Source organism: Lagopus leucura, unplaced genomic scaffold (genome assembly GCF_019238085.1).
Source record: "Lagopus leucura isolate 7727_CA_CO unplaced genomic scaffold, USGS_WTPT01 Super-Scaffold_100009, whole genome shotgun sequence".
In the NCBI taxonomy this organism is placed as follows: domain Eukaryota; kingdom Metazoa; phylum Chordata; class Aves; order Galliformes; family Phasianidae; genus Lagopus; species Lagopus leucura.
The window spans coordinates 11,660,363-11,680,101 of record NW_024962266.1 but is presented as its reverse complement, the minus strand read 5'-3'; the positions used below and the strand labels follow the sequence as shown (position 1 = coordinate 11,680,101).

Sequence of the window (19,739 nt, the reverse complement as noted above, 5' to 3'; positions counted from 1 at the left end):
AGGCCCAAGAATGGTTCCTGGGATTCTGTCTGGTCAGCAATGTCACACTGGTTGATTCACCATAAGTAGCTCAACAGTAATGAGCACTGGCCTGTACCCAGCCCAAGTGCTGTGCAGGATGGCCCTCCAGCAAGCCCCAAAGTGTATGCAGACCCACAACAGGCAGCCACATCAGTTCTGTGAGAGTAACATGAAGCGACACCTCAGCTGGTGCAACAGTGCAGAAGCCCTACTCATCCCTGCTCTAACCTAGCTTCACTTCTGTGAGCAAGGAGAGTCCACCAGGTGGACTCTGGCCACACACAAGCCCTGTACAGAGAAATAGGAGCAGGAGGAGCTCTTCAGTATGACTGCCCACATAACTCCAGCTCTATGCAGGGCAGTTTCCCACTCAGTGACTCCAGAACTCCCATGTGACAGTAAGCTACTGCACTGGCAGACAGCATCACGGCTATGGCACACGCACAGCACGCACAGACCCAGCTGCAGCCCTCCCTCCCCTGCACGGGGGCACACGGGATGAGCTGCCCTGCAGCTTTGCTCCCCAGCTGCTGCCCTCAGATACAGCCAACAGGGAGAAACACACAGCAGACAAATGGAGTCTGGCTGCAACATCCTTGCACATACTAAAAAGCAGCATCTGTGAGTATTTAGCAGACATTCTGAGAGGTGGTACTTCCCCCTCCAAAATACATTTACTATGAAATAAGTAGAAAGCACAACATCTCAAATTTAGTGAAGTCAGGGGAGGTGGGTTTTACAGCTGACCTCAGTGGTTTTCATACAGTTATCTATTATAGATTATAATACATGCTCCAGGCTATGAAAGTACCTAAACTAGGCAGGCTTTGAAAACACACAATTATACACTGATGTCCTCAGCTTTGGCTGCTGTATGTGTGCACAGCCAAAAGAGAACTGTTAACCATATATTTGGTGTAAAGATACTTCCCCTCTCCATCTCCCACTAGTCAAGGCATGCTGGTTGTTTTTTTTTTTTTCCCCTCTCTTGTGATCTCAAGTTTTTCCATTCTTAGTACTGTTTCTGCAAAGTGATTTTTGTTTCTTCCAAGACATTTAATTCGCTGTCCAAAAGGAAAGAATTCATTGCACCCAAGTTAGGACTATACATGAAACATTGCAGTGTTATCTGAATAGTTTCTCCAGGTCAAACTTAAGACATATTTAATCACTTTCAGCATTCAGAAAATGAAAACATTAATTTTGCTCATACCAAGGAATCTGATGGTTCTGCGCACCAGTGGATTTATATAACAACAGTCTCCAGTTAATATTGTTTTTTCTTGATTTTCAAAATCCTTTGTAGCTAACTGTAGACAAAACACTGCGGTTTCTCCAACGATAATCTTAGGGGGAGGAGAAAAAGGGGAGAGAAATGGTACATCAGATTACAGCAAATAAAATATACTAACATTACAGAGTAGTCTATCTCATCTTAAGGAAACAAACCAAAACAAAAGACAACGTAAGTGAACCAAGTTCTGTATGATAATCTTCTTATGAGGCAAATAGGTCATATGACCCTCTTTACTTTATTTGCACTAAGAGAGCTTGAAATCAACATAACATAGCCTAGTTTTCAGGATGAGAAGAAAAACAAAAAGGTATTAGTTCAAGAAAAACAAACTGCATAACACACAGGATGGGAATGAAAGTAAGGGCCAATCCTGGAAGATGCTCAGCACTTCCCCTCATAGCTCTCACTGACATTCAGCATTTCACAAAGGTGGACTCTAGATTTTGGAACACAGAGAAAACATTCACAGCAGAGCTCAAGCCCACGCTGAAGGAATGCTTTGCCAGAAAGTACTCTACAGTGTTTGATTCATAGTTTGCTAACTAAATTTACTGTCTGACTTTAATTATTTTGTCTATAGCTCATACATGTTACACTTAGGGAAAATTAAAAGGGCTCACAAATAAGAAAACAAAAATGTAGATAGTGAATGTAAAATATTCCCTTTAAGACATGTATTTACCTGTGGAAGAAAATGTGACTCCTAATTTACTTATGACAGTTATTCTATTCAGCTCTAATACCAACTACAAACTGTAAACATGTATTAAGTCAATGATGTTGAAGCTTTAGTGCAAGTAGAACACGTATGATTGAAAGTGGCATAGAAGAATCACTATATTTCAACATTCATTCACTGCAGAACTTAAAAGAAAGGTATTTTCTCTCTTCTATATGAAAAGTAGCAAATATTATTGATACATAAGGTATGTAACACTTGGATAATCAGGAACGACAACCAGCAAATTAAAGCCTTGAACAAACTCAAGAAATTACACAAACTCAAGAAATATTGTTGTCAAATCAGACAACCACCTAGGTCTTCCTAAACTTTTTACTAAGAAGAAATTATAAAATTTGCCAAGTATTACTACAGATCTGAACAGTTCTACACACAGCACCGCACAAAACAAAGAACACACAATAAAACAGTTTAAGGAAAATGGCTTTGGCTCATATACACATTTTGTTGTCAACAAGAAGAATGCAAATTAATGGCCTTACTTAAATATTATTAGGTCTATGCAGATGACTTTCAGCTAAATTATGACATACAGAGCAAGGAAGTGTTTCCCATAAATAATGTGGCACAAATAACAAAATAATTCTGCAGTTATGTGTAACGGGCAAAATTCAGTTTGTCACAAAAACACTCATCTATTTCTTCAGACTGGTTTCAGATCACTGTGGCCTCTTTAGATAAAACAGAAATGTGAGCAGCTGATCCAATAAGTAACCACTTTACTACAATGAAAGAAAATTTTCAGCATACTGAAGTACAGTTCCTTCATCTGTAATTAACAAACTCTCAGTATGCTTATGAAACATCACCCAATCTTGAATTCAAGTTTATCAAAGTTGTGACAACAATAAGGAGTCAGCTCGATGACTCCCACAGGTCTCATGAGAAATGCAACGAAAAAAAACTAAAAAACAATTCTAATGCAATTTATAAAGATGAAGAACACATAGGTTTTTCTGGTGAGTCACACTAACTGTATTCTTTCTTCTGGAATAATTAAACATCCAGGCCTAGGTAACCTGAACATTCTGTATTTATCTGATTTATTTATTTTTTTCCCAAATCTAATAATTTCAGTAAAATTACTGCATATTTCCAGACTCGAGGAAAAAGCAGAATCCAGCATATATATGTGATTTGTAAGGGCTGCTCCAAAGCTAATGTCTCCTATTTTATTATGTTGGAACACAAAATCATAGGCAGAAGTTGGTGGGATGGCTTCAAAGATGGAATCTTCCCACCAATATTCTACATTTTGTTGTCATGTGACAGATGACAACAGAGGGGTAGAGTTGGAACATGAAGCAAAGCTGTGCCACTGAATTCCTCCATGCAGAAAAAATGGCCATCACCATTCATGTATGCCTGCTGAACATTTACAGAGATCAAACAGTAAATGTGAGCACAGTGAAGCAGTGGGTGCTGCGTTTCAGCAGTGGCAACAGTGATGTGAAAGATGAGCTGTGTTCCAGATGGCCATGCACAGCTGTCACACCATTAAATGAAGAGCATCTCAATCAGTTCATCTGGGCAAATCAGAGGATTATAGCCAGGCAACCATGTACAGAGCTGAATATCAGTTTTAATGTGTTGGAAACAATGGTGGAAACATTGGAATATCACAAATGCTCACAAAGGAACAGAAAGAACACAGTATGCAAATAGGTCAGGACCTATTGAACCAACATCAGGCTGAAGGTGACAGTTTCCTGGATTGCATCATTTCCAGCAACAAGATGTGGTGTCACCATGAGCTGGAGTTAAAATGGCAGTTCTATGGAGTGGTAAATATGGATTCCCCATCAAAGTTGAAGACGCAGCCCTCAGTGGATAAAGTGATGTGCACTGTCTTTTGGAATGGGAAAGGCGTGATCTGTCTGGATTTTCTGTAATCCTGACAAACCATTAACTCTGCTACATCGCAACACTGACTAAGCTGAAGACTCAACGTTCCAGAGTCAGGCCAGAGAAGACAACTCATCTCTTGTGACTTAATGCCAGGCCCCATAACAGTTTGAAGGACATGGAGTACATCATCAATCGATTGTCTTACCATACTCACTGTAGTCTCAAATTGGCACCTTTTGACTTCATCAGTTTGGGCTGATGAAAGACAAGACTGTGGGAAAGATTTTCCTAACAACGAAGCTGTCACAAAAGCTGTTCAAACAGAGAGTCACCTCTGCTGGTGCAGATTAGTAAATGGTAGCAACTGTGTTGAAAAATAGGGTTTTGTAGCTGAGAATTTGCTCTATTAAACAGCATTGTGGTGCTCTTTGTATCTATTCTATTTGCCATGGAAATAAATGAGGCATTAATTTTGGAATGACCTACATTCAAATGCTCAATCTCTTGCAAGAACATAAACAGAAAATACTCCCGCAAGCTGAACTCTCCAGTTTTGGGAAGACTCCCTGAACCTGCTGATCACAAACAAAGGCTCTTATTTCTGGCTTCCATAGAAGCTGGGATAGCAAATAAGACAGCTGCTCATTTGGTTATACAAAAGGAGACCTTCCCTACCAATACCTTGCCTTCATCAGCTTCATCTGGGCCCTTGCTGCTAGCAACCATTTCTACTTGTTACATTCCCCACTTTTGATGATGACCTGGATGAGGAAAACCCACTACTCCAAAAATTGCAGGGAGCAGCATTCACATTCTCAGCTGAATGAAAATGCTCTTAGAGTGGGTACATAGGTGCAAGGGTCAGAACGATGAAGAATTCAGCAGTGACTAAATATTTGATATAATGGGCTAGTGCTCTATCCTCAGAAGAAATGCGAGTCAGATACGCCGCTGAGCACAACAGGCATTTATCTTTATGCTTCTGTGGTTTTCTTTTGATAGAATCCTTCTGGAATTTGGCAATAAATACAGATTCTGTGTTTTTCGGTACTGGCAGCTCAGAAAAGCAATTCTTCCTTCCTCCATCCTTCTGCACAAGTGCTGCTCATCTCAGTAATCAGCCTAATGATATTTCAGAAATGGAAGGAAAATCTTCAGCTTCCGTAGGTCCAAGGGGACCTTTCTCCTCCTTCTCTCCGGCACCATTTTTCTCAATAGCATAAAGAAAAGGAACAGCTCTCTCATTCTTGCATTTTACCAAGACTTGTATACCTGGTATATTTCAGGAGAGAATAATTTCTGTATCTTGACTGCAGAGACCATCACTGTCCCTTGCATTCCATGTGTGAGTAACAACAAGTAAACAAATGGCATTTAAGGCAACAGAATTACTTGTGTGTTTTTTCATTAAGTCTTTCCCCTGAACAGTAAACAAAAACACTACAAAATGCAGTACTGGATATGTACTGAAACAGGCTGCCCAAAGTGGCTGTAGAATCTCCTTCTCTGGGGGGATATTCAAACCCTACCCAGATGCTTTTCTGTGCAACTACTCTAGGGAACCTGCTTTAGCAGGGAGTTGGACTAGATGACCTGCAGGGGTCCCTTCCAACCCCTATGATTCTATACATATGTTTATACAAATAATTTTCCCAGTCCTTAGATAAAAATGCAGTGTACATAGCTGCTACAAAAACAACAACAAAAACAAAAAACCAAAACAACAACAACAAAACATCAAGACAAGAAGGACCAACCAACGGGCACTGGTCTAAACGCTAATAAGCAGAGGCCACGTCCCGATCCTACTGCAGCTTCACTGTGTGACTGTGGAGAACACTCGGTTCACAGTATGAAGAGTAATAGAAAGAATACAAATCATCCTAGATGAAGATACTTAAAATTAATATATGCTACATTACTAGCATTCAGATTATCCTCTCTTTTTATGGAAGCGTGGAAAATAAGAGCTACGCAGAGGCCAAACGGAAAATCTAAAACATAGGCAAAGTTCTCCCAATCATCTCCATGGCAATCGTACCCATTTTGTGATGTGCCAACCCTTTCAACAGACAGGAATTCAGTCTGGAAGGAGTGAGGTCTGATATCTAAAAGTAATACTTCTTTCACCTCCAGCTCCTGCTTAACTAACTTATTAACTGATTTTTTCCATGATGATTTTGGATTAGCAGTATTTGTCCCTTTTCTTTTTTACTGCATAGGATGCTTGCAGCATTTAGCACACATTTCTACACTGATTTCTTCCTCCCAGATACGTTCATATTTTTTCTGTATTAGTTATTTTTAATCCAGGCAAACTGTTCCCAGTTTTAGCACTGCATGTCAATTTAAAAATCTGATTTCTCCTTCCCAAAATCATCCTTCCAATATAGTCTTAACTTGGTTCTACACATCCTGAGCTTTCTCAACGTGAAATGTCAAGCCTGACTCATTCCAAACATTAGAGCTACAGCAGCTCTGACCTTGTTGATTTTCCACTAAACTGACTCCATAAAAACCTTTCCTATATCACATATTGTTTATAACAGTATCTACCTATGCAAATTAATGACCTCCAATCAGCACTAATAAGATACTAATGAGTTTTATTTTATGGATTACACTCTCATATACGGCATAACTTTCTATGAAACCCCAAGGTTCAAATTAGGATTAAATATGCATTTGATGACAAGATATTTGGAGACATATTAAATTACTTAAACAAGAAAGCTTGAAACAAGGTTGATAACAGTGACCACTTTTAATTGGGATTAGGACAGAAATTTATGTGTACATATTCATTGGCATTTCCTGCTAACAGCTGCTTTAGAATCTACAATTATTCATCAGATATTTAATGCAGGCCAGGGAACGTGGTAGAATACACGGTTCACTTTCTGCCAACTCTCAGGGTTGCACCGTAGCTACAGCAACCACTCAGATAAGATGAGTAACACTGAAAAGCAGTTATTGCATTATAAAGACTACTAAATATTCATCCATGTTTTGATGTGTTTGAGTTGAGAACTGTTGACAATATTGTACATTCTAATTTCTCTTCTCACTTCCTTTTTTCACGCATTGTATTTCACTCATTCAGGCAAGACTCAATCCCCAACCAAGGCTTCTGTGAGACCATCTGCAAGAAATAGCATGACGAGGTTTTCTCCATAACGAGAATGGGCATCTCACTCAGCCCACAGATCCTCCTTTTGATCTAAAACAAACTTCCCCACACCACCTTCGCAAAAGGGAAAAGGGAAGTTGGAAATCCAAACTGAAACAATACAAACTGACAGTTATCTCTGGATCTCTACACAAATTGTTATCATTTAAATTGCATGATCTTCCCATTATTTCACTTATGAGATTTCCACTTGAAAAGCTGGGGTGAGATTTTTTCAAAAATACAACTTTAATAGGGTTTCTTGCTCCTGTTCATTATCCCTTCTTCTTACCATTTAGCAATATGCCACACAGCATAGTGGTCTCTAGAGTTTGGAACATCAAGCCACATAAAACCTTGATCATCAGATAAGCTCCACTCCCCTCTCTAAGCTAAAATTTCTGTGAGGTGACAGCCCTGGCAAGAAAAAGCAGCAACAGTATTTCTAGCAGTAGCAATTTCAAGTTAATTATGCAGAGCTTTCCCTTGAGGCCATTTTCTTTGTGTTTTTCTTGTTCTCATTTCTTCTTGCTTCCTTAAACTGACAGTAAATGCCTGGGTTGATTTCCACAGGAGCACATTTTCTGCAGTAAAAAATGACCAGTAGTTTTGAAGAAAATGAAATAATAAATCTTAGATAAGTCTGCCTGCTATTGATTAAATACAAAACATCCCTCTTGCATTTAGCATGATGGTGTAGTACCATATTGCATAGCAACTTCTGCAGACATAGGGAAAAGGTATGGGGCAAACACTGCTTTTGTAGAGAAAAAATGGTGGGGGTAACAGCAATTCTTTTTCCAGTAAATTTTGTTTTAAAACAATATGCCCTTTTTTTATTTTTTTAAAGAAGAGTATCAAAATTTTAATAAGGTTTTCGGCATTCATGCCGTTTACAAAAGAAAAATACCAGTATGCCTAGTGGTCCAATAAACTGGGGAGCTTCAAGGTAAGCCTGGGAGCATGCAACCACAGAGACCTCGCCAGCTTCATCACTCACTTCTCAGCATCTCCATTCATTATTTTACTGTATAACAGAAAAAATGGAATACGTAACTATAGTGTCTCTAAAGCATCCTTTTTTTCCCCTTTCTCTTTTTCCCTAACTGAGCAATTGATTGTATATTTAAATCTCTCCTCCTCTAGAGTATGCATGCGTCATCCGGCAGGCAGCGCCTGCATGTCAGCACCGTCACCGTCGCTGGAATCATACACACAGCACCATGCAAAACTTGGTTATGTAAGAGATCTTTCTGAGAAACAGTCACCAAACACCGCTGAGTGAGCAGCCTTGTGCCACCGCATAGAAGGCCCAGCTCGGCTATGCTGGGGATGCTGCAGCAAGGAAAGCAAATAGCACCAGGAGAGTGCCAGCACTGCCTGCATCCCCTGCTCTCATCTGAGTGCCTTCTGTCGCTGGGACATAAACAGTGATCAGATGCTCTCTCCTGCAGTTCTCAAGAGGATTGGACGTGGCCAGGAACTAGGAAAGCTCAGTAGTGGTAACACAGCAGTTAGAGAGCCAACTGTCTGGCACCTGGCTCCAGAACTAACTTACCACTGGCATAGTTTCACAGTACTGAGACAATTTCTTGAAGAACACATCCTAAATGGTAGCAGATAACAGACTTAGGTGAGAATTGTTCTATTCCCCACGTGACAAAGCTTTTCTATTTAAAAATAAAAAACATCCATAAAAGCAAGGATAATTTAGAGAAAATCATTCACATCTAAAATTTTGATCTGAAAACACTGATGGAGAAAGGAAAGAATGAATTCAAAACTGCCTTCTAAAAACAAATAGAGCAAGTAAGTAGTTATTTCAAAAAGTAATTATTTCAGGCTGAAATACTCCAGATAAAGTTATATAAAACTTAAATGACTTCCTCATCTAAGTTCACATCTTCTTTTTGGAAACAAACAAACAAACAACCTGAAGGAGCAATTATCCAAACTTTCCAAGCTCCATACTTCCTTTAACTGACACAGTTAGGAAAATGACTTTTAATCTGATAAAAAAAAACAATTAATTTCAGTTTCTGGATCTACAAGTGGTTACTAGAAAAAAGTTGTTAGTACATGTAATTATTTCATTTGGGATTTTGAACAGCAGCTTTACGTCAATTTTTTCCACATCTTTTTTTCCCAAGTGCTCTGCTTCAACATTTAATATGTAATATTTGTAAAGGAAAAACAAAAATGTTCAAAATCCAACCAATTCTCCTCATTATGAGAATATAAATTCCATGCAGCATCGCTGTAATGTTTTCAGCCCTGAACCAATTGCAGAAATAATGTCTTCTATTCAACTTTAAGTGAAATATGAAAAAAAACCTGTAGCTCCTTATGGCATGGTCTTGGTAAACCACTCTCACTGTCTTGATATCCAAAAAAACAATTAAAAAAAGTTTTTTTTTCATCTTGAAAGCAGTTTGTTTCTTAATCCATCTTTGCACATTGAGAACATTATTCCAAGGTGAACACAATACTAATGGCAACAATCCCATACCAATGATCATTTCCAGCAGCTATGTTACTTCTTGCTTTAAAGCCTAGGTGGTCTACACAACTACGGTTTCCTATTCAGAATGAACATCCAATGCAAAATTCAACATAAATGCTCTTTCATCTCCATTTGAATGAAAACTGATCATGTAAAAAGGCATCTCTTAAAGATTCTGGTCACAGACTGGTGGTTTTACAGTCAGTATATGACTAGAGCCAACTGTTCTCAGAGGCTCAGAGGAAGGAGACCATCTGAATTTTCTGCTTTTCACACTGTCTTACTTCTACTCAAGGCCAGCTACACCATACAGATGTTATTCTGAGACCAGCTCAAGGAAATCCATTTTCACTGAAATTGGATAGACATCAAGCAACTGAAACTAAAGGACCAACTACCCTATCAACATAAGCACTCTAGTGTTTTAATATACTTATGATGCAAACAGGCTGTTTGTATGAGTAATACATGTAAGATTCCACAAAAATTGTATTCTGGTTTACTGTGACAAAATACACATCTGCAAGAAATATATCTATAATTGTTTTCGACTTCTCTGTTACCGTCCATTACCACTTGACCTATAATGATAAATTCAAGTAGATAACCCAATAAAACAATTTTATGTTTTTTTAAATTAAAAATTATCTTCACAATCAAAGAGTTTTGAAAGCACGACTAGCTCCACTTGAGTTATAACAGCCTCTGTATAACTTTATCCTCCTCAATTCTAATCTTGAGGATACAACATAATTGCCAGCCAAAAACATAAAGGTCATTAGCTTTTTCCAGCTGAAATCAAAGGTAAAAAAAAAACACTAAATTTAATAGGATTAGTTGTGAAAACTTACGGCACTGTAGATAAAAAACAATATATCAAAATGGAAGATATATTTCAGCTATAAATGACATACCAAGAAGATAATAAAACCAACAAAACCTATAATTTTTACAAGGGGGTGGTACTACCTGTTTCAAAATTAGTATTTTAAATCATGCAAGTTAGAAAGAGAAGTCCAGAATCGTAGTGCTCACAGATAAGCATATTATCTAAAAATAACTCTTCTTAAAAAAAAAAAAAAAAAAAAGCCTTCACACAGTGAGGAACAATTCCAGAAGATCCAGATGTCATTAAAAATGAGTTAAAAACACTCAAAAAACTATTGCATGCAAAAACTTTGATCCAGAACTATGAGAACTTTATTCTGATTTGTCTCATTTCAGTTGTACAAAATATTAAGTGTAGAAACAGCGCTAGAAACACTGAGTAGAAAACCCACACTTCTACTGCCCAAGAAAGCAGGAAAAAAAAAACAAAAAACAAAGAAAGCCCAGAAAAAAAAAAACGACACAAAAACAACAGCCATCAAACTAACACAAATGAACAAATGAAAGCTTTCATGGAAGAAGGGACTACAACTTGTACAGACAATTCTGTCATGGAATCTAAATGAATGGAACCATTTCACATCTGAATTGTCTTGCAGGAGACCCACAGCGTAATTGCAGGTGTAGTCGCTAGAGATGCTGAGCAATGAGAAAGGATCAGAAAGGAAAGGAGATAAGACCCTCACTCAGGTGGTCCCCTAACAGCTGGTATGCACAGGTAGAAAGCACTGTTCACCATTCACCTGCCTCTCTGTTCTCAGTCCTGAGAGCTGTAATTTGACAGCATGCAATTATTTCTCTTTAATAATGATATCGTAATAAATGAATACACTCAAGTGATGTTTATTAATGAAGGCATAGAAGTGGGAGCAGAGAGTTGTTTGATTATCAGAGGTTTTAATGTTTACTTAAATCTCCTTGCAAAAATGCAATGGCAAGGAATGAGCCAACAAGATTTTTTTTAGAGCACATCCCATCGCTCTTTATTTGATACATATGTATGCAAATGCAACGTCTCAATAACGATTCTGTACGTACTGCAAATCAAACATGGGGCATTTACTTTAGGGTTTTGTGCAAATATGACTTACATTGCTCTTGTCTCTCTTTCAACTCTGCTACACCATGTCTATTTTAGCGCTCCTGCCACAAATCCAGATGGCTGCAGATGTGCAGCTGGCAACACTATGTTGTCTGACCCTGTTTAGGAGTTTATACAATGCAATGCTTGAATTAAGAGGAAGTCCCAAGTGCCCTCATTAGCACAGCAGCCAATGGGCTGAAACAGAAGCAGCAAGAGTGGGAAATTTCAGCAAAAAATTCCTAGTACAGGAAATGCCTACAAAACAGAGGGGAGATTGTATACTTTGCTGTGAAGACAGCAGAGCATAAAAACGGCTCTTTTAGGCAGGCTACGGTACTCTGAAAACTAATTGCAAAGTCTGTAAGCCAAAAAAAATCCCAGCTACTATTCTCCAACATGTGCCTCTATTTCCTTCCACTCATATGATCACGCATGTTGGTTTCCTCAGCAAAGCTCACCTTCTTTGCACAGAACTACACAGTAAGCTAGCAAGTTGCTGTCTTTATCAAACAATTTCAAAAAAAGCTCAACTGGTGAGAGACATGTTTGAAGGATGAATTAATCTATTTCACATCTATTTCGCGAAGTTCTGACACTGTCTTCGTGGTAGACTTTATAGGACTTGGCATTTGGTCTTCTCTGTGAAGACAATATATGAGTATTTGACAAAGTATATAATTGTTACATAAATATATTTACATATATTCTGCTTTTAATCAGGGTTGAATGTAATCTTTCATTACTTGAGCAATTTAAGCTCAAAGTATGCTGCGTTGAAAGGTGATTTTACACCCTCTGCAATATGCTAACCTTCTTGGGTTAGCATATCCTGGTACTCTTAGGTATTCTGGTGTGGTGAACTAATTCCTTCAGGCTTCTTTTCCACTGTTTTTGACATTCAAAGTTAAAAAGTATGTGAATTTAATTACAAATATAAATCAACCCTCTAAACCTGGCTGTTTCTGGCTGCACATTTTACATACACATGTAGGTAAATATATCAAAGATTTGAGTTTGTTTTTGTCATTGCTGTTTGTTTTTCTAATGATATGTTTTTGTTTTTGTTTTAAGAAATAGCCTCTGCTTTATGATTTCTTCCACTGTAGAAGTCACAGAGCCATCGCGATTCAATTCAGAAACAAAAGAAATTCCTAGTAAAACCACAATACTGACTCGTTAAATGGCTCAATGAAAAGGTGCTATCAGCACCACACTCATTCATACATGTCACTCCTCTCAGGAAAGCCCTTCTGTTCAAGGCAGCACTGAGTCACATGATGAAATCCCACCAATGCTAAGATATTTAATCAATAAATAGTACAATTCTTTCTACGCAGAAATCTCAAAGCTTTACAGAGAAGCCCAGTTTCACAGTTACCATTTCACACCCAGGTAGCAAAGGCGACATCCTGCTTGGGTGCCCAGACCCTTTCATCACTGCACAGCCTGACACAGTTCACAGCCTACTCTGTACATTCATTCTGCCAGCTGCAAACATCCACAAACTACTCACATACCCTAAGGTCAGCCCGCCTACAAATCTCATCTGCCTTTGCTAAATATTCTGGAAGAGTCCCCATGAGTCACCCAAGTGCTGATGTGAGCCGAGCATGAGCATTTGGCACAGAGGGCCCCCAGCAGGCAGGATGTCCCTCTCACTGCCACGTGCATATCTATGGCATGGTGCAGCACAAGCCCCTGCTACCTCCCTGGGCCTCTCAGGCACTCAGGCTCACACCCGTGAGATGCTCAGCAGCCGCAGCCTGAGAGCAGCCTCAGCAGAGCATGGGGGCACCCTGACATTGCCGAGGGCACACACCACAGAAAACCACGGTGCTGGGAGGCTCTGGACACCAAGTTCCACCTATGTAAACGTGATCATACTGCTAAAACTCATGCATGTCCACATACTGCTCTGCATAGAGATGAACATGGCTGTGAACAGGGAGGGCAGACAGCAGGCAGCAGCAGGCCAACCACACTAGAGCCAGTTATGAGCAGAGCTGTGTGCGCAGGCAGCCTGTGCACCCACACCACAACATCCAACAAGGTAGCTTGTATTGGTTGGTCTTAAATTAAAACTGATCAAGCTAAAATCCTTTATCTCATTCTCCCCAAAGGCTGTAGGTAGGTATGTGGCTGGTCACAGCAGCTCAGCTGACCCATAATTAACAAATCTTTAAGCAGAATTAATTCAGTCATGTCAGAGCATTAAATTGGTATGGACACGTCACAGAAATCTCTTTTACTATCCAAAATAACTACACTGTGAAGCTGAGTTCCACCTTGACTCTAATTCTTAATTCTTGATTTACAAAGAGACAAGATATAAATTGACAAAAGAAAATCCTCATAATATCATTCACAGATTGAATGACAATTAATGACTTCCCTTCTAGAGACAACAAGAAAACAACAAGAAAAGTTCCAGCATAAAACAACAGGTGTTTTAATATGTTTTGTAAAAAAGAATCAGAACAGCAGAACAGTTAGCTGGCTTTTTTTTTTTTTTAAATTATTTTTTTTCTGAAAGTCCCTAACCATATGCATGTAAGAGGCAACAAGTCATATTTGCAGAGGAAAAAATGCTATTCATAAAGAATAAACCCCTTTGAACACATAACTGGTTGTACATGAATGCAAATATATGTTATTAATGAATCACCATATTATAATTGTATAGAGAGCATTCAGAATATTAATAAAATGCATGCAAAATTGCAGGTAACAGTGTATGTTGTCCAAAATAGCAAGCAGAAGTGGAATTCATAGCTTACTGCTTTCATTAGAGTTTAACAAGACAGTGGTTTGTTTTTCTTTTTTAGTTTTATGGTGCCTCCTATCCAGGAAATAGAATACAGGATCAAGATCCAATTTTAAAGAGGTACTGAACAAATTTTAAATTACTAGTAGATTTAAATTTATAAAAACTAATATATCCAGTAATTTTTTTTTTACTGCAGATTTGTTACTGCTTTACGCTGGATATAATTATGTAGCTTCCATTGCTCCAAAAGCAATGCCTCCTATTTCTCCATGGAAAACACAACAAAGAGTAAAATAACACTGTTCAATAAAGCAAATTCTCAGCTACAAAATATTGTTTTTCAACATAGTCACCACCATTAACTATGTGTGTTTGCCAGCCTGCATGCTGCATTTGTGCAGATCTTCACCAGTGGAGGTAAACCACTACTGCCACAGCTGAAACACACACCTCACCGCCTCACTGAGCTCACACCCACTCTTTCATCTTCATACATGTTCAGCAAGCATCAGTGAATGTTAGCGGGTATCATTTTTCCTGCATGGAGAAATACAATGACACACCTTTGCTTCATGCACACTCCCACATCAGACACCATTTGTCAGACTGTCCCTGTGCTGCTGTCTGTCACACAGTCACAAAACGTAACAAAATATTGGTGGGAAGGTTCAACCTTCACTGCCAGACCCACATCCACCTCTAGCATCACAGGTCAACATAATAAAATAGGAAGCATTACTTTCGAGGTGGCCCTTGTATATAAACGCTTGCAGGAGAGGTGAAGCAATATGAACAAAATCAGACTTCTCATCAGAAGTAGAAAGTGTCAGAACTTTTGCCTTCCTTTTCCAAAGCCAGATTTGCTGTACCATAAAACAAACATTAACGCTAGTATATTCACAAAGGATATTCATCATTGGAACACCATGTCCCAGGATGCTTTCTGAATACTGGTGATGTGGTATATCCACCGCAGATATAATCTATGAGGTATTGCACCTTAGATACATAAGACCCATCTATGGTGAAAGCAAGGCCACCAAGCACTTCAACGTATCTGAGAGAAGCTACAAGAATACGGTAAGGATTTTTAAACATCACAGTGCTGAAGGTTGAAAACCACTGCTAAAACTTCTTAAATTTCTACTTTGGTGGTCTGTTATTTTGCATCATATGGACACTCATCTCTTCAATCCTGTACAATGCATAATGGACATGAACTGCTTGATATCGCAGCTGATTATTACTTTGAGCCTACTATTTCAGATTACAAACTGTGCATACAAATTCCCTACTCGTATGGTGCAGGATCAGTTGGATTAACAATTTCTCACTTACATGTAAGTGCATCATTTATAGGAGAAGCAGCCATTCAGCTGCTGCAAACAGCACCCTGTCTGCCTTGCTCACATCTGCTTGCCACTTTCCATCCAGAGAGCCCATCAAGGGATGAAGCATATGGCCTCGAGATGGATCATGTTTGTAAATGGTAATGGTTTGTAAATTCAAGCACAGCAGAAATTATAAATTCAATTGGAAGTACAAACATGACTTGTTGGCATCATTCATGTAGCCCATCACAGAATAAGAGGAAGACAGACAAAGAAGAACTGCGACAAAGCCCACAGTGGTAGTGAATCTTTTTTTGTATCTCCTGGTTACAGCTCTGTTCAATTAGTGGTTTCACTCTCGGACAAAAACAGCATCAGACTATCAAACCATGTATTTGTCTTGCTAAGTGCCCCAAAAGGCCAGTACTGACATCTGGTACACAAGGTTACTGCAGACCTTAACTGTGTGATGTAGTTTTTGTTTTTAAGTAAAGTCACAATGCAATTCTTCACAAAGGAAGAGGATGAGGTAAATAGCCTCAATGCTTCAGCATTGCCCTCTGCCAAAAAAAAAAAAAAAAAAAAAGGTTTTGTGAAGGGAACAAAAAGTGAGAACAGAGGAAGAAGAAATAAAAGAAGTTGCACCTGTGTATGCAGGTTGAGTGAAGAGTTATGAAGACAGAGAATAAAAAGTCCCTTCAGGATCAACTCGATCACGGAGTAAACAAAGGATTCTGGCAATTGCTTCTTCATGCAAAGTCTAAACAGCTGTCTGTCAAATGTGCCAGCAAGAAAAGAGCACACACATAAGCTCTCAAAGATATTCCAGGACTGCTGAAACACCTCACACAGTAAGAGGCAGAAGACAATTTCTGATATAATTAACAATACTTCTATTTGCTTTCAGAGGATAAATCTGATCTACTAATAATCTCCAGCTGCATTATCATTACTATTTCCAAGACAGGACACAGAGACACTCAGATATTGGAGGTCAGTACCTACCAAGGCAACTCATTGCTTCTGAGAAGAGTGTTAGGGTAGGCTGAGCACTTTGCTGGTCAGTTCCTCGCGTTTGCCTTAGAAAATGTGTATGAAAACAAGCATTTGAATACCTCACTGTGCACTCTTAGATTTTTTTTTTTTTTTTTTTTTTTTTTTTTTTGCCCTTTTACACAGAGCTGCTGACAATTGTGCATCCCTACATTATTTATTAAGTTTTCCTGATTTAGTTCCAGCAGAAGTGACAAAACAGCTTAGTTTCCTTCAGGATGCATTGAAGTCACTTCTACTCGAAGAAGCAGAACAGGAGAGAAGCCTTTTATTCTGCCCTTACGCCCTGTTGGTTGGGTTTAATTTTTTTCCCAACAGTATCAAAGTATCCACAGAAGCAAATGTAACTCAGTAAACAGCCAAGAACGAGGAAAAAAAAATGCTCAAAATAGACAGAGGAAACATTTGTGAAGGTGGTGCTTTCTTCTGACTGAGGCCAGGAATGAAAATCATTTGAAGCTCTCAGGTGTGAGGGGAATTCATAGACTCCTGGCACAACAAATTCCCAGAAATATTCCTTTTTCAGAACTCTCAAGTTGTGGGGTTTTTTCTTCCTAAAGTTGTAAGAGATAACAGAGTACTTTCATGTCCCAGAAATGGATCACAAGCCAGCACTCTTTTTTATGTGCAGCACTAAGTTATATCAGAGTAAAATCATTTCAGAGTGAACTGCAGCTTAACTAAGGCTACTCTGACAAGAACATTTTGAAAACTCAGTCTGACAAAATCAGCTCAGCCCTGGTATCACACTCCATGGAATTGTAGGTGTAAGAAGGAAAATAGAAACTAGCAGATTCAAAAGGAAGGGAGACAGGCACACGCCCAACCACATCAGCTCTATGCACTGGAAACAAGCAGTGCATCCCCTTCAGGTCTTTGCCCATCCTTCATCTATTCTTGACCTGCCCTGGACTGGAATTACTGAGAGATCAGCAAAGGCAGCAGAGATGAGAGACTTCTGACATTTGTGCTGAGCCTTCAAAAGATGGCTCCTTTCTCTCTTTATTCCCAGTTACCTTGTTGTTTCTTAAAGAATCGAGATACCGTACATCCTATAGGTGAACAATGTTTCTCTTTTCCCTTCTCAGTTTTTTTGTTTGTTTGTTTTGGACAGGTTTCAAAATTCCTCAAAATTCAGTAAGAAGAAAGTTACTCACCAATCCTAACCTGAAGGCCAGAACATCTGTTTTTTGTTGTTGTCCTTGTTTTTACACTAATTCCTTGCCTGAAATATGTCAATTTAAAAATTCATCTGATCTAAAAAAAAAAAAAAAAAAAGTACAACACTTTGTCTAAATTGAAGATATTGTTTTCAATGATGCTATTAAGAGGATTATGCTAAAACAAATCAGTCTTTAATTGGTTTATAGAGAATACATGAGTATCTAGGCAAATAAAAGTGTATGTTTTATGAGTAAGTACTATAATTATCTGCTTGTTACTTGGAAATAAAAACAAACAACATTAGCATAATAAAACTGTTTACACATCCTAATGAAAATGTGTCATTATCTTCTCCTAACTTTAACAAAGCAGTCAGCGTACATCATCAGTCCAATACACTGAATTTTACACCAGGTATTGGATGAATTTTTATTTTTATTTCAGGTGATGCATATTAGCATTTGGACTCACTGAAAGAGTCCTTGAGCACGGTTAACGGTATCATAGAGAGGTCAAAATTAATAAGATCTACTAGAAAGAAGCAGTGCAGAATTGATTGCTCTCTAGATTCTGAGAAGAATTTTACAAATCATTTCTATCTGGAAGCTGAAGGATTAGCCTGACGTAAATTTCCCAAGCTACATCTGTCATAAGAAGACTAAAAAAGCAACCGGCCCACTGAGCAAGAACTGGCATTTTAGGAAATGGCTTAAATAGCACAGAGCTCTCAACTAATACATCTACACTCGCTGCATATTTGAGTAGAATCAAATCAAGAGCACACTGCTTGTCACCTTTACACCTGACTCAAGTGCTGAAAGAAAATAAAAAGGTACTGAGCATTCCAGCTGTCATTGCTACAGACAGTAGAAGCACAGGCATGCCCAGCCAGTGTTCACTCTTTCAACTTGTGTCACCAAGACAAGCGGGAAGTCGCAAGCACATGGCAAGTGCTGCCCCTATGGGAGTCTCATCCTCTCTCTCTGGAATCTCCTACGTTGGATTTCCACACACTTCTGAGAGCAACAGCAACCTCATCAACATTACATAGGATATTCTACTGTTTATCTGCCTTATGCTTCTTATGTAAACACATCTGCTCACCCAAAGAATTACTTTACCTATGCCCGAAGGTGACTTTGTAAACCTTCCATAAATATTAGTATTAGATTGGAATGGAGCATGTTTTGTTACGTAGCAAGTTGCAGCAGTATACAGCCATTAAAAGAAAGAGAAAAAAGACATCATTCAGGTCATCGCAGTGGAAGAACTTACAGCAACAGAGTTAACAAATACATACAACCGTTAGAAATAATCCACACAACACAGACTGAAAACCAACAATATATATGTGTTCTGCTCAAGAGACTAGAAATCAACTGAAAAGAGGGAGATGAAATTCTCATTCTACAGAATAACTGCTGGATTCCTCCAACTGCTGTTATGCCTATGAAGTTACAGGTGCTTTGAACAGTAACCTCTATATATGGACAGTAAATTGTCCACCAAAGTGAACAGCACAATTTAACTTCTTGCTAGCTGCAACATGATATAGGAGACATTTGAAATACTTGACATAAGACTACAGAAATTCAAATTCAGCAAATACTAAGTGCAGAGTATGAGACCCAGTTTCAGATCCCTATATTGCAGCAGTGCAAGCCAAGTGTTGCTCAGCAAGCAGCCTCTGCTTCTGGGCAAGGGCTCCATTTGCCAGATCCAAACCCTGCAGACCTGTGACCTGACAACCAGCTGCGGCTGTCCTGGAATGACCTGGGACTGGCAGGCGAGAGAAGCAGCAGAATTGAGAACAGAAGTGTGGCAGTGATGTGGCACTAGAGCTACAGAAACGTGTTACTAGGAAGCACCATC

General features: G+C 38.9%; 1 protein-coding gene across 2 annotated transcripts in view; it reads right to left on the bottom strand.

The window, feature by feature from the left end:
- PLPPR5 (phospholipid phosphatase related 5) overlaps nt 1-19,739 on the bottom strand; it is a 158,994-nt gene that overhangs the window by 19,182 nt on the left and 120,073 nt on the right. For both annotated transcript variants that reach the window (XM_042873784.1, XM_042873785.1), the window contains exon 5: nt 1,235-1,367. In XM_042873784.1, the coding sequence (XP_042729718.1) occupies nt 1,235-1,367 (133 nt within the window). The remainder of the gene's footprint in view (nt 1-1,234; nt 1,368-19,739) is intronic.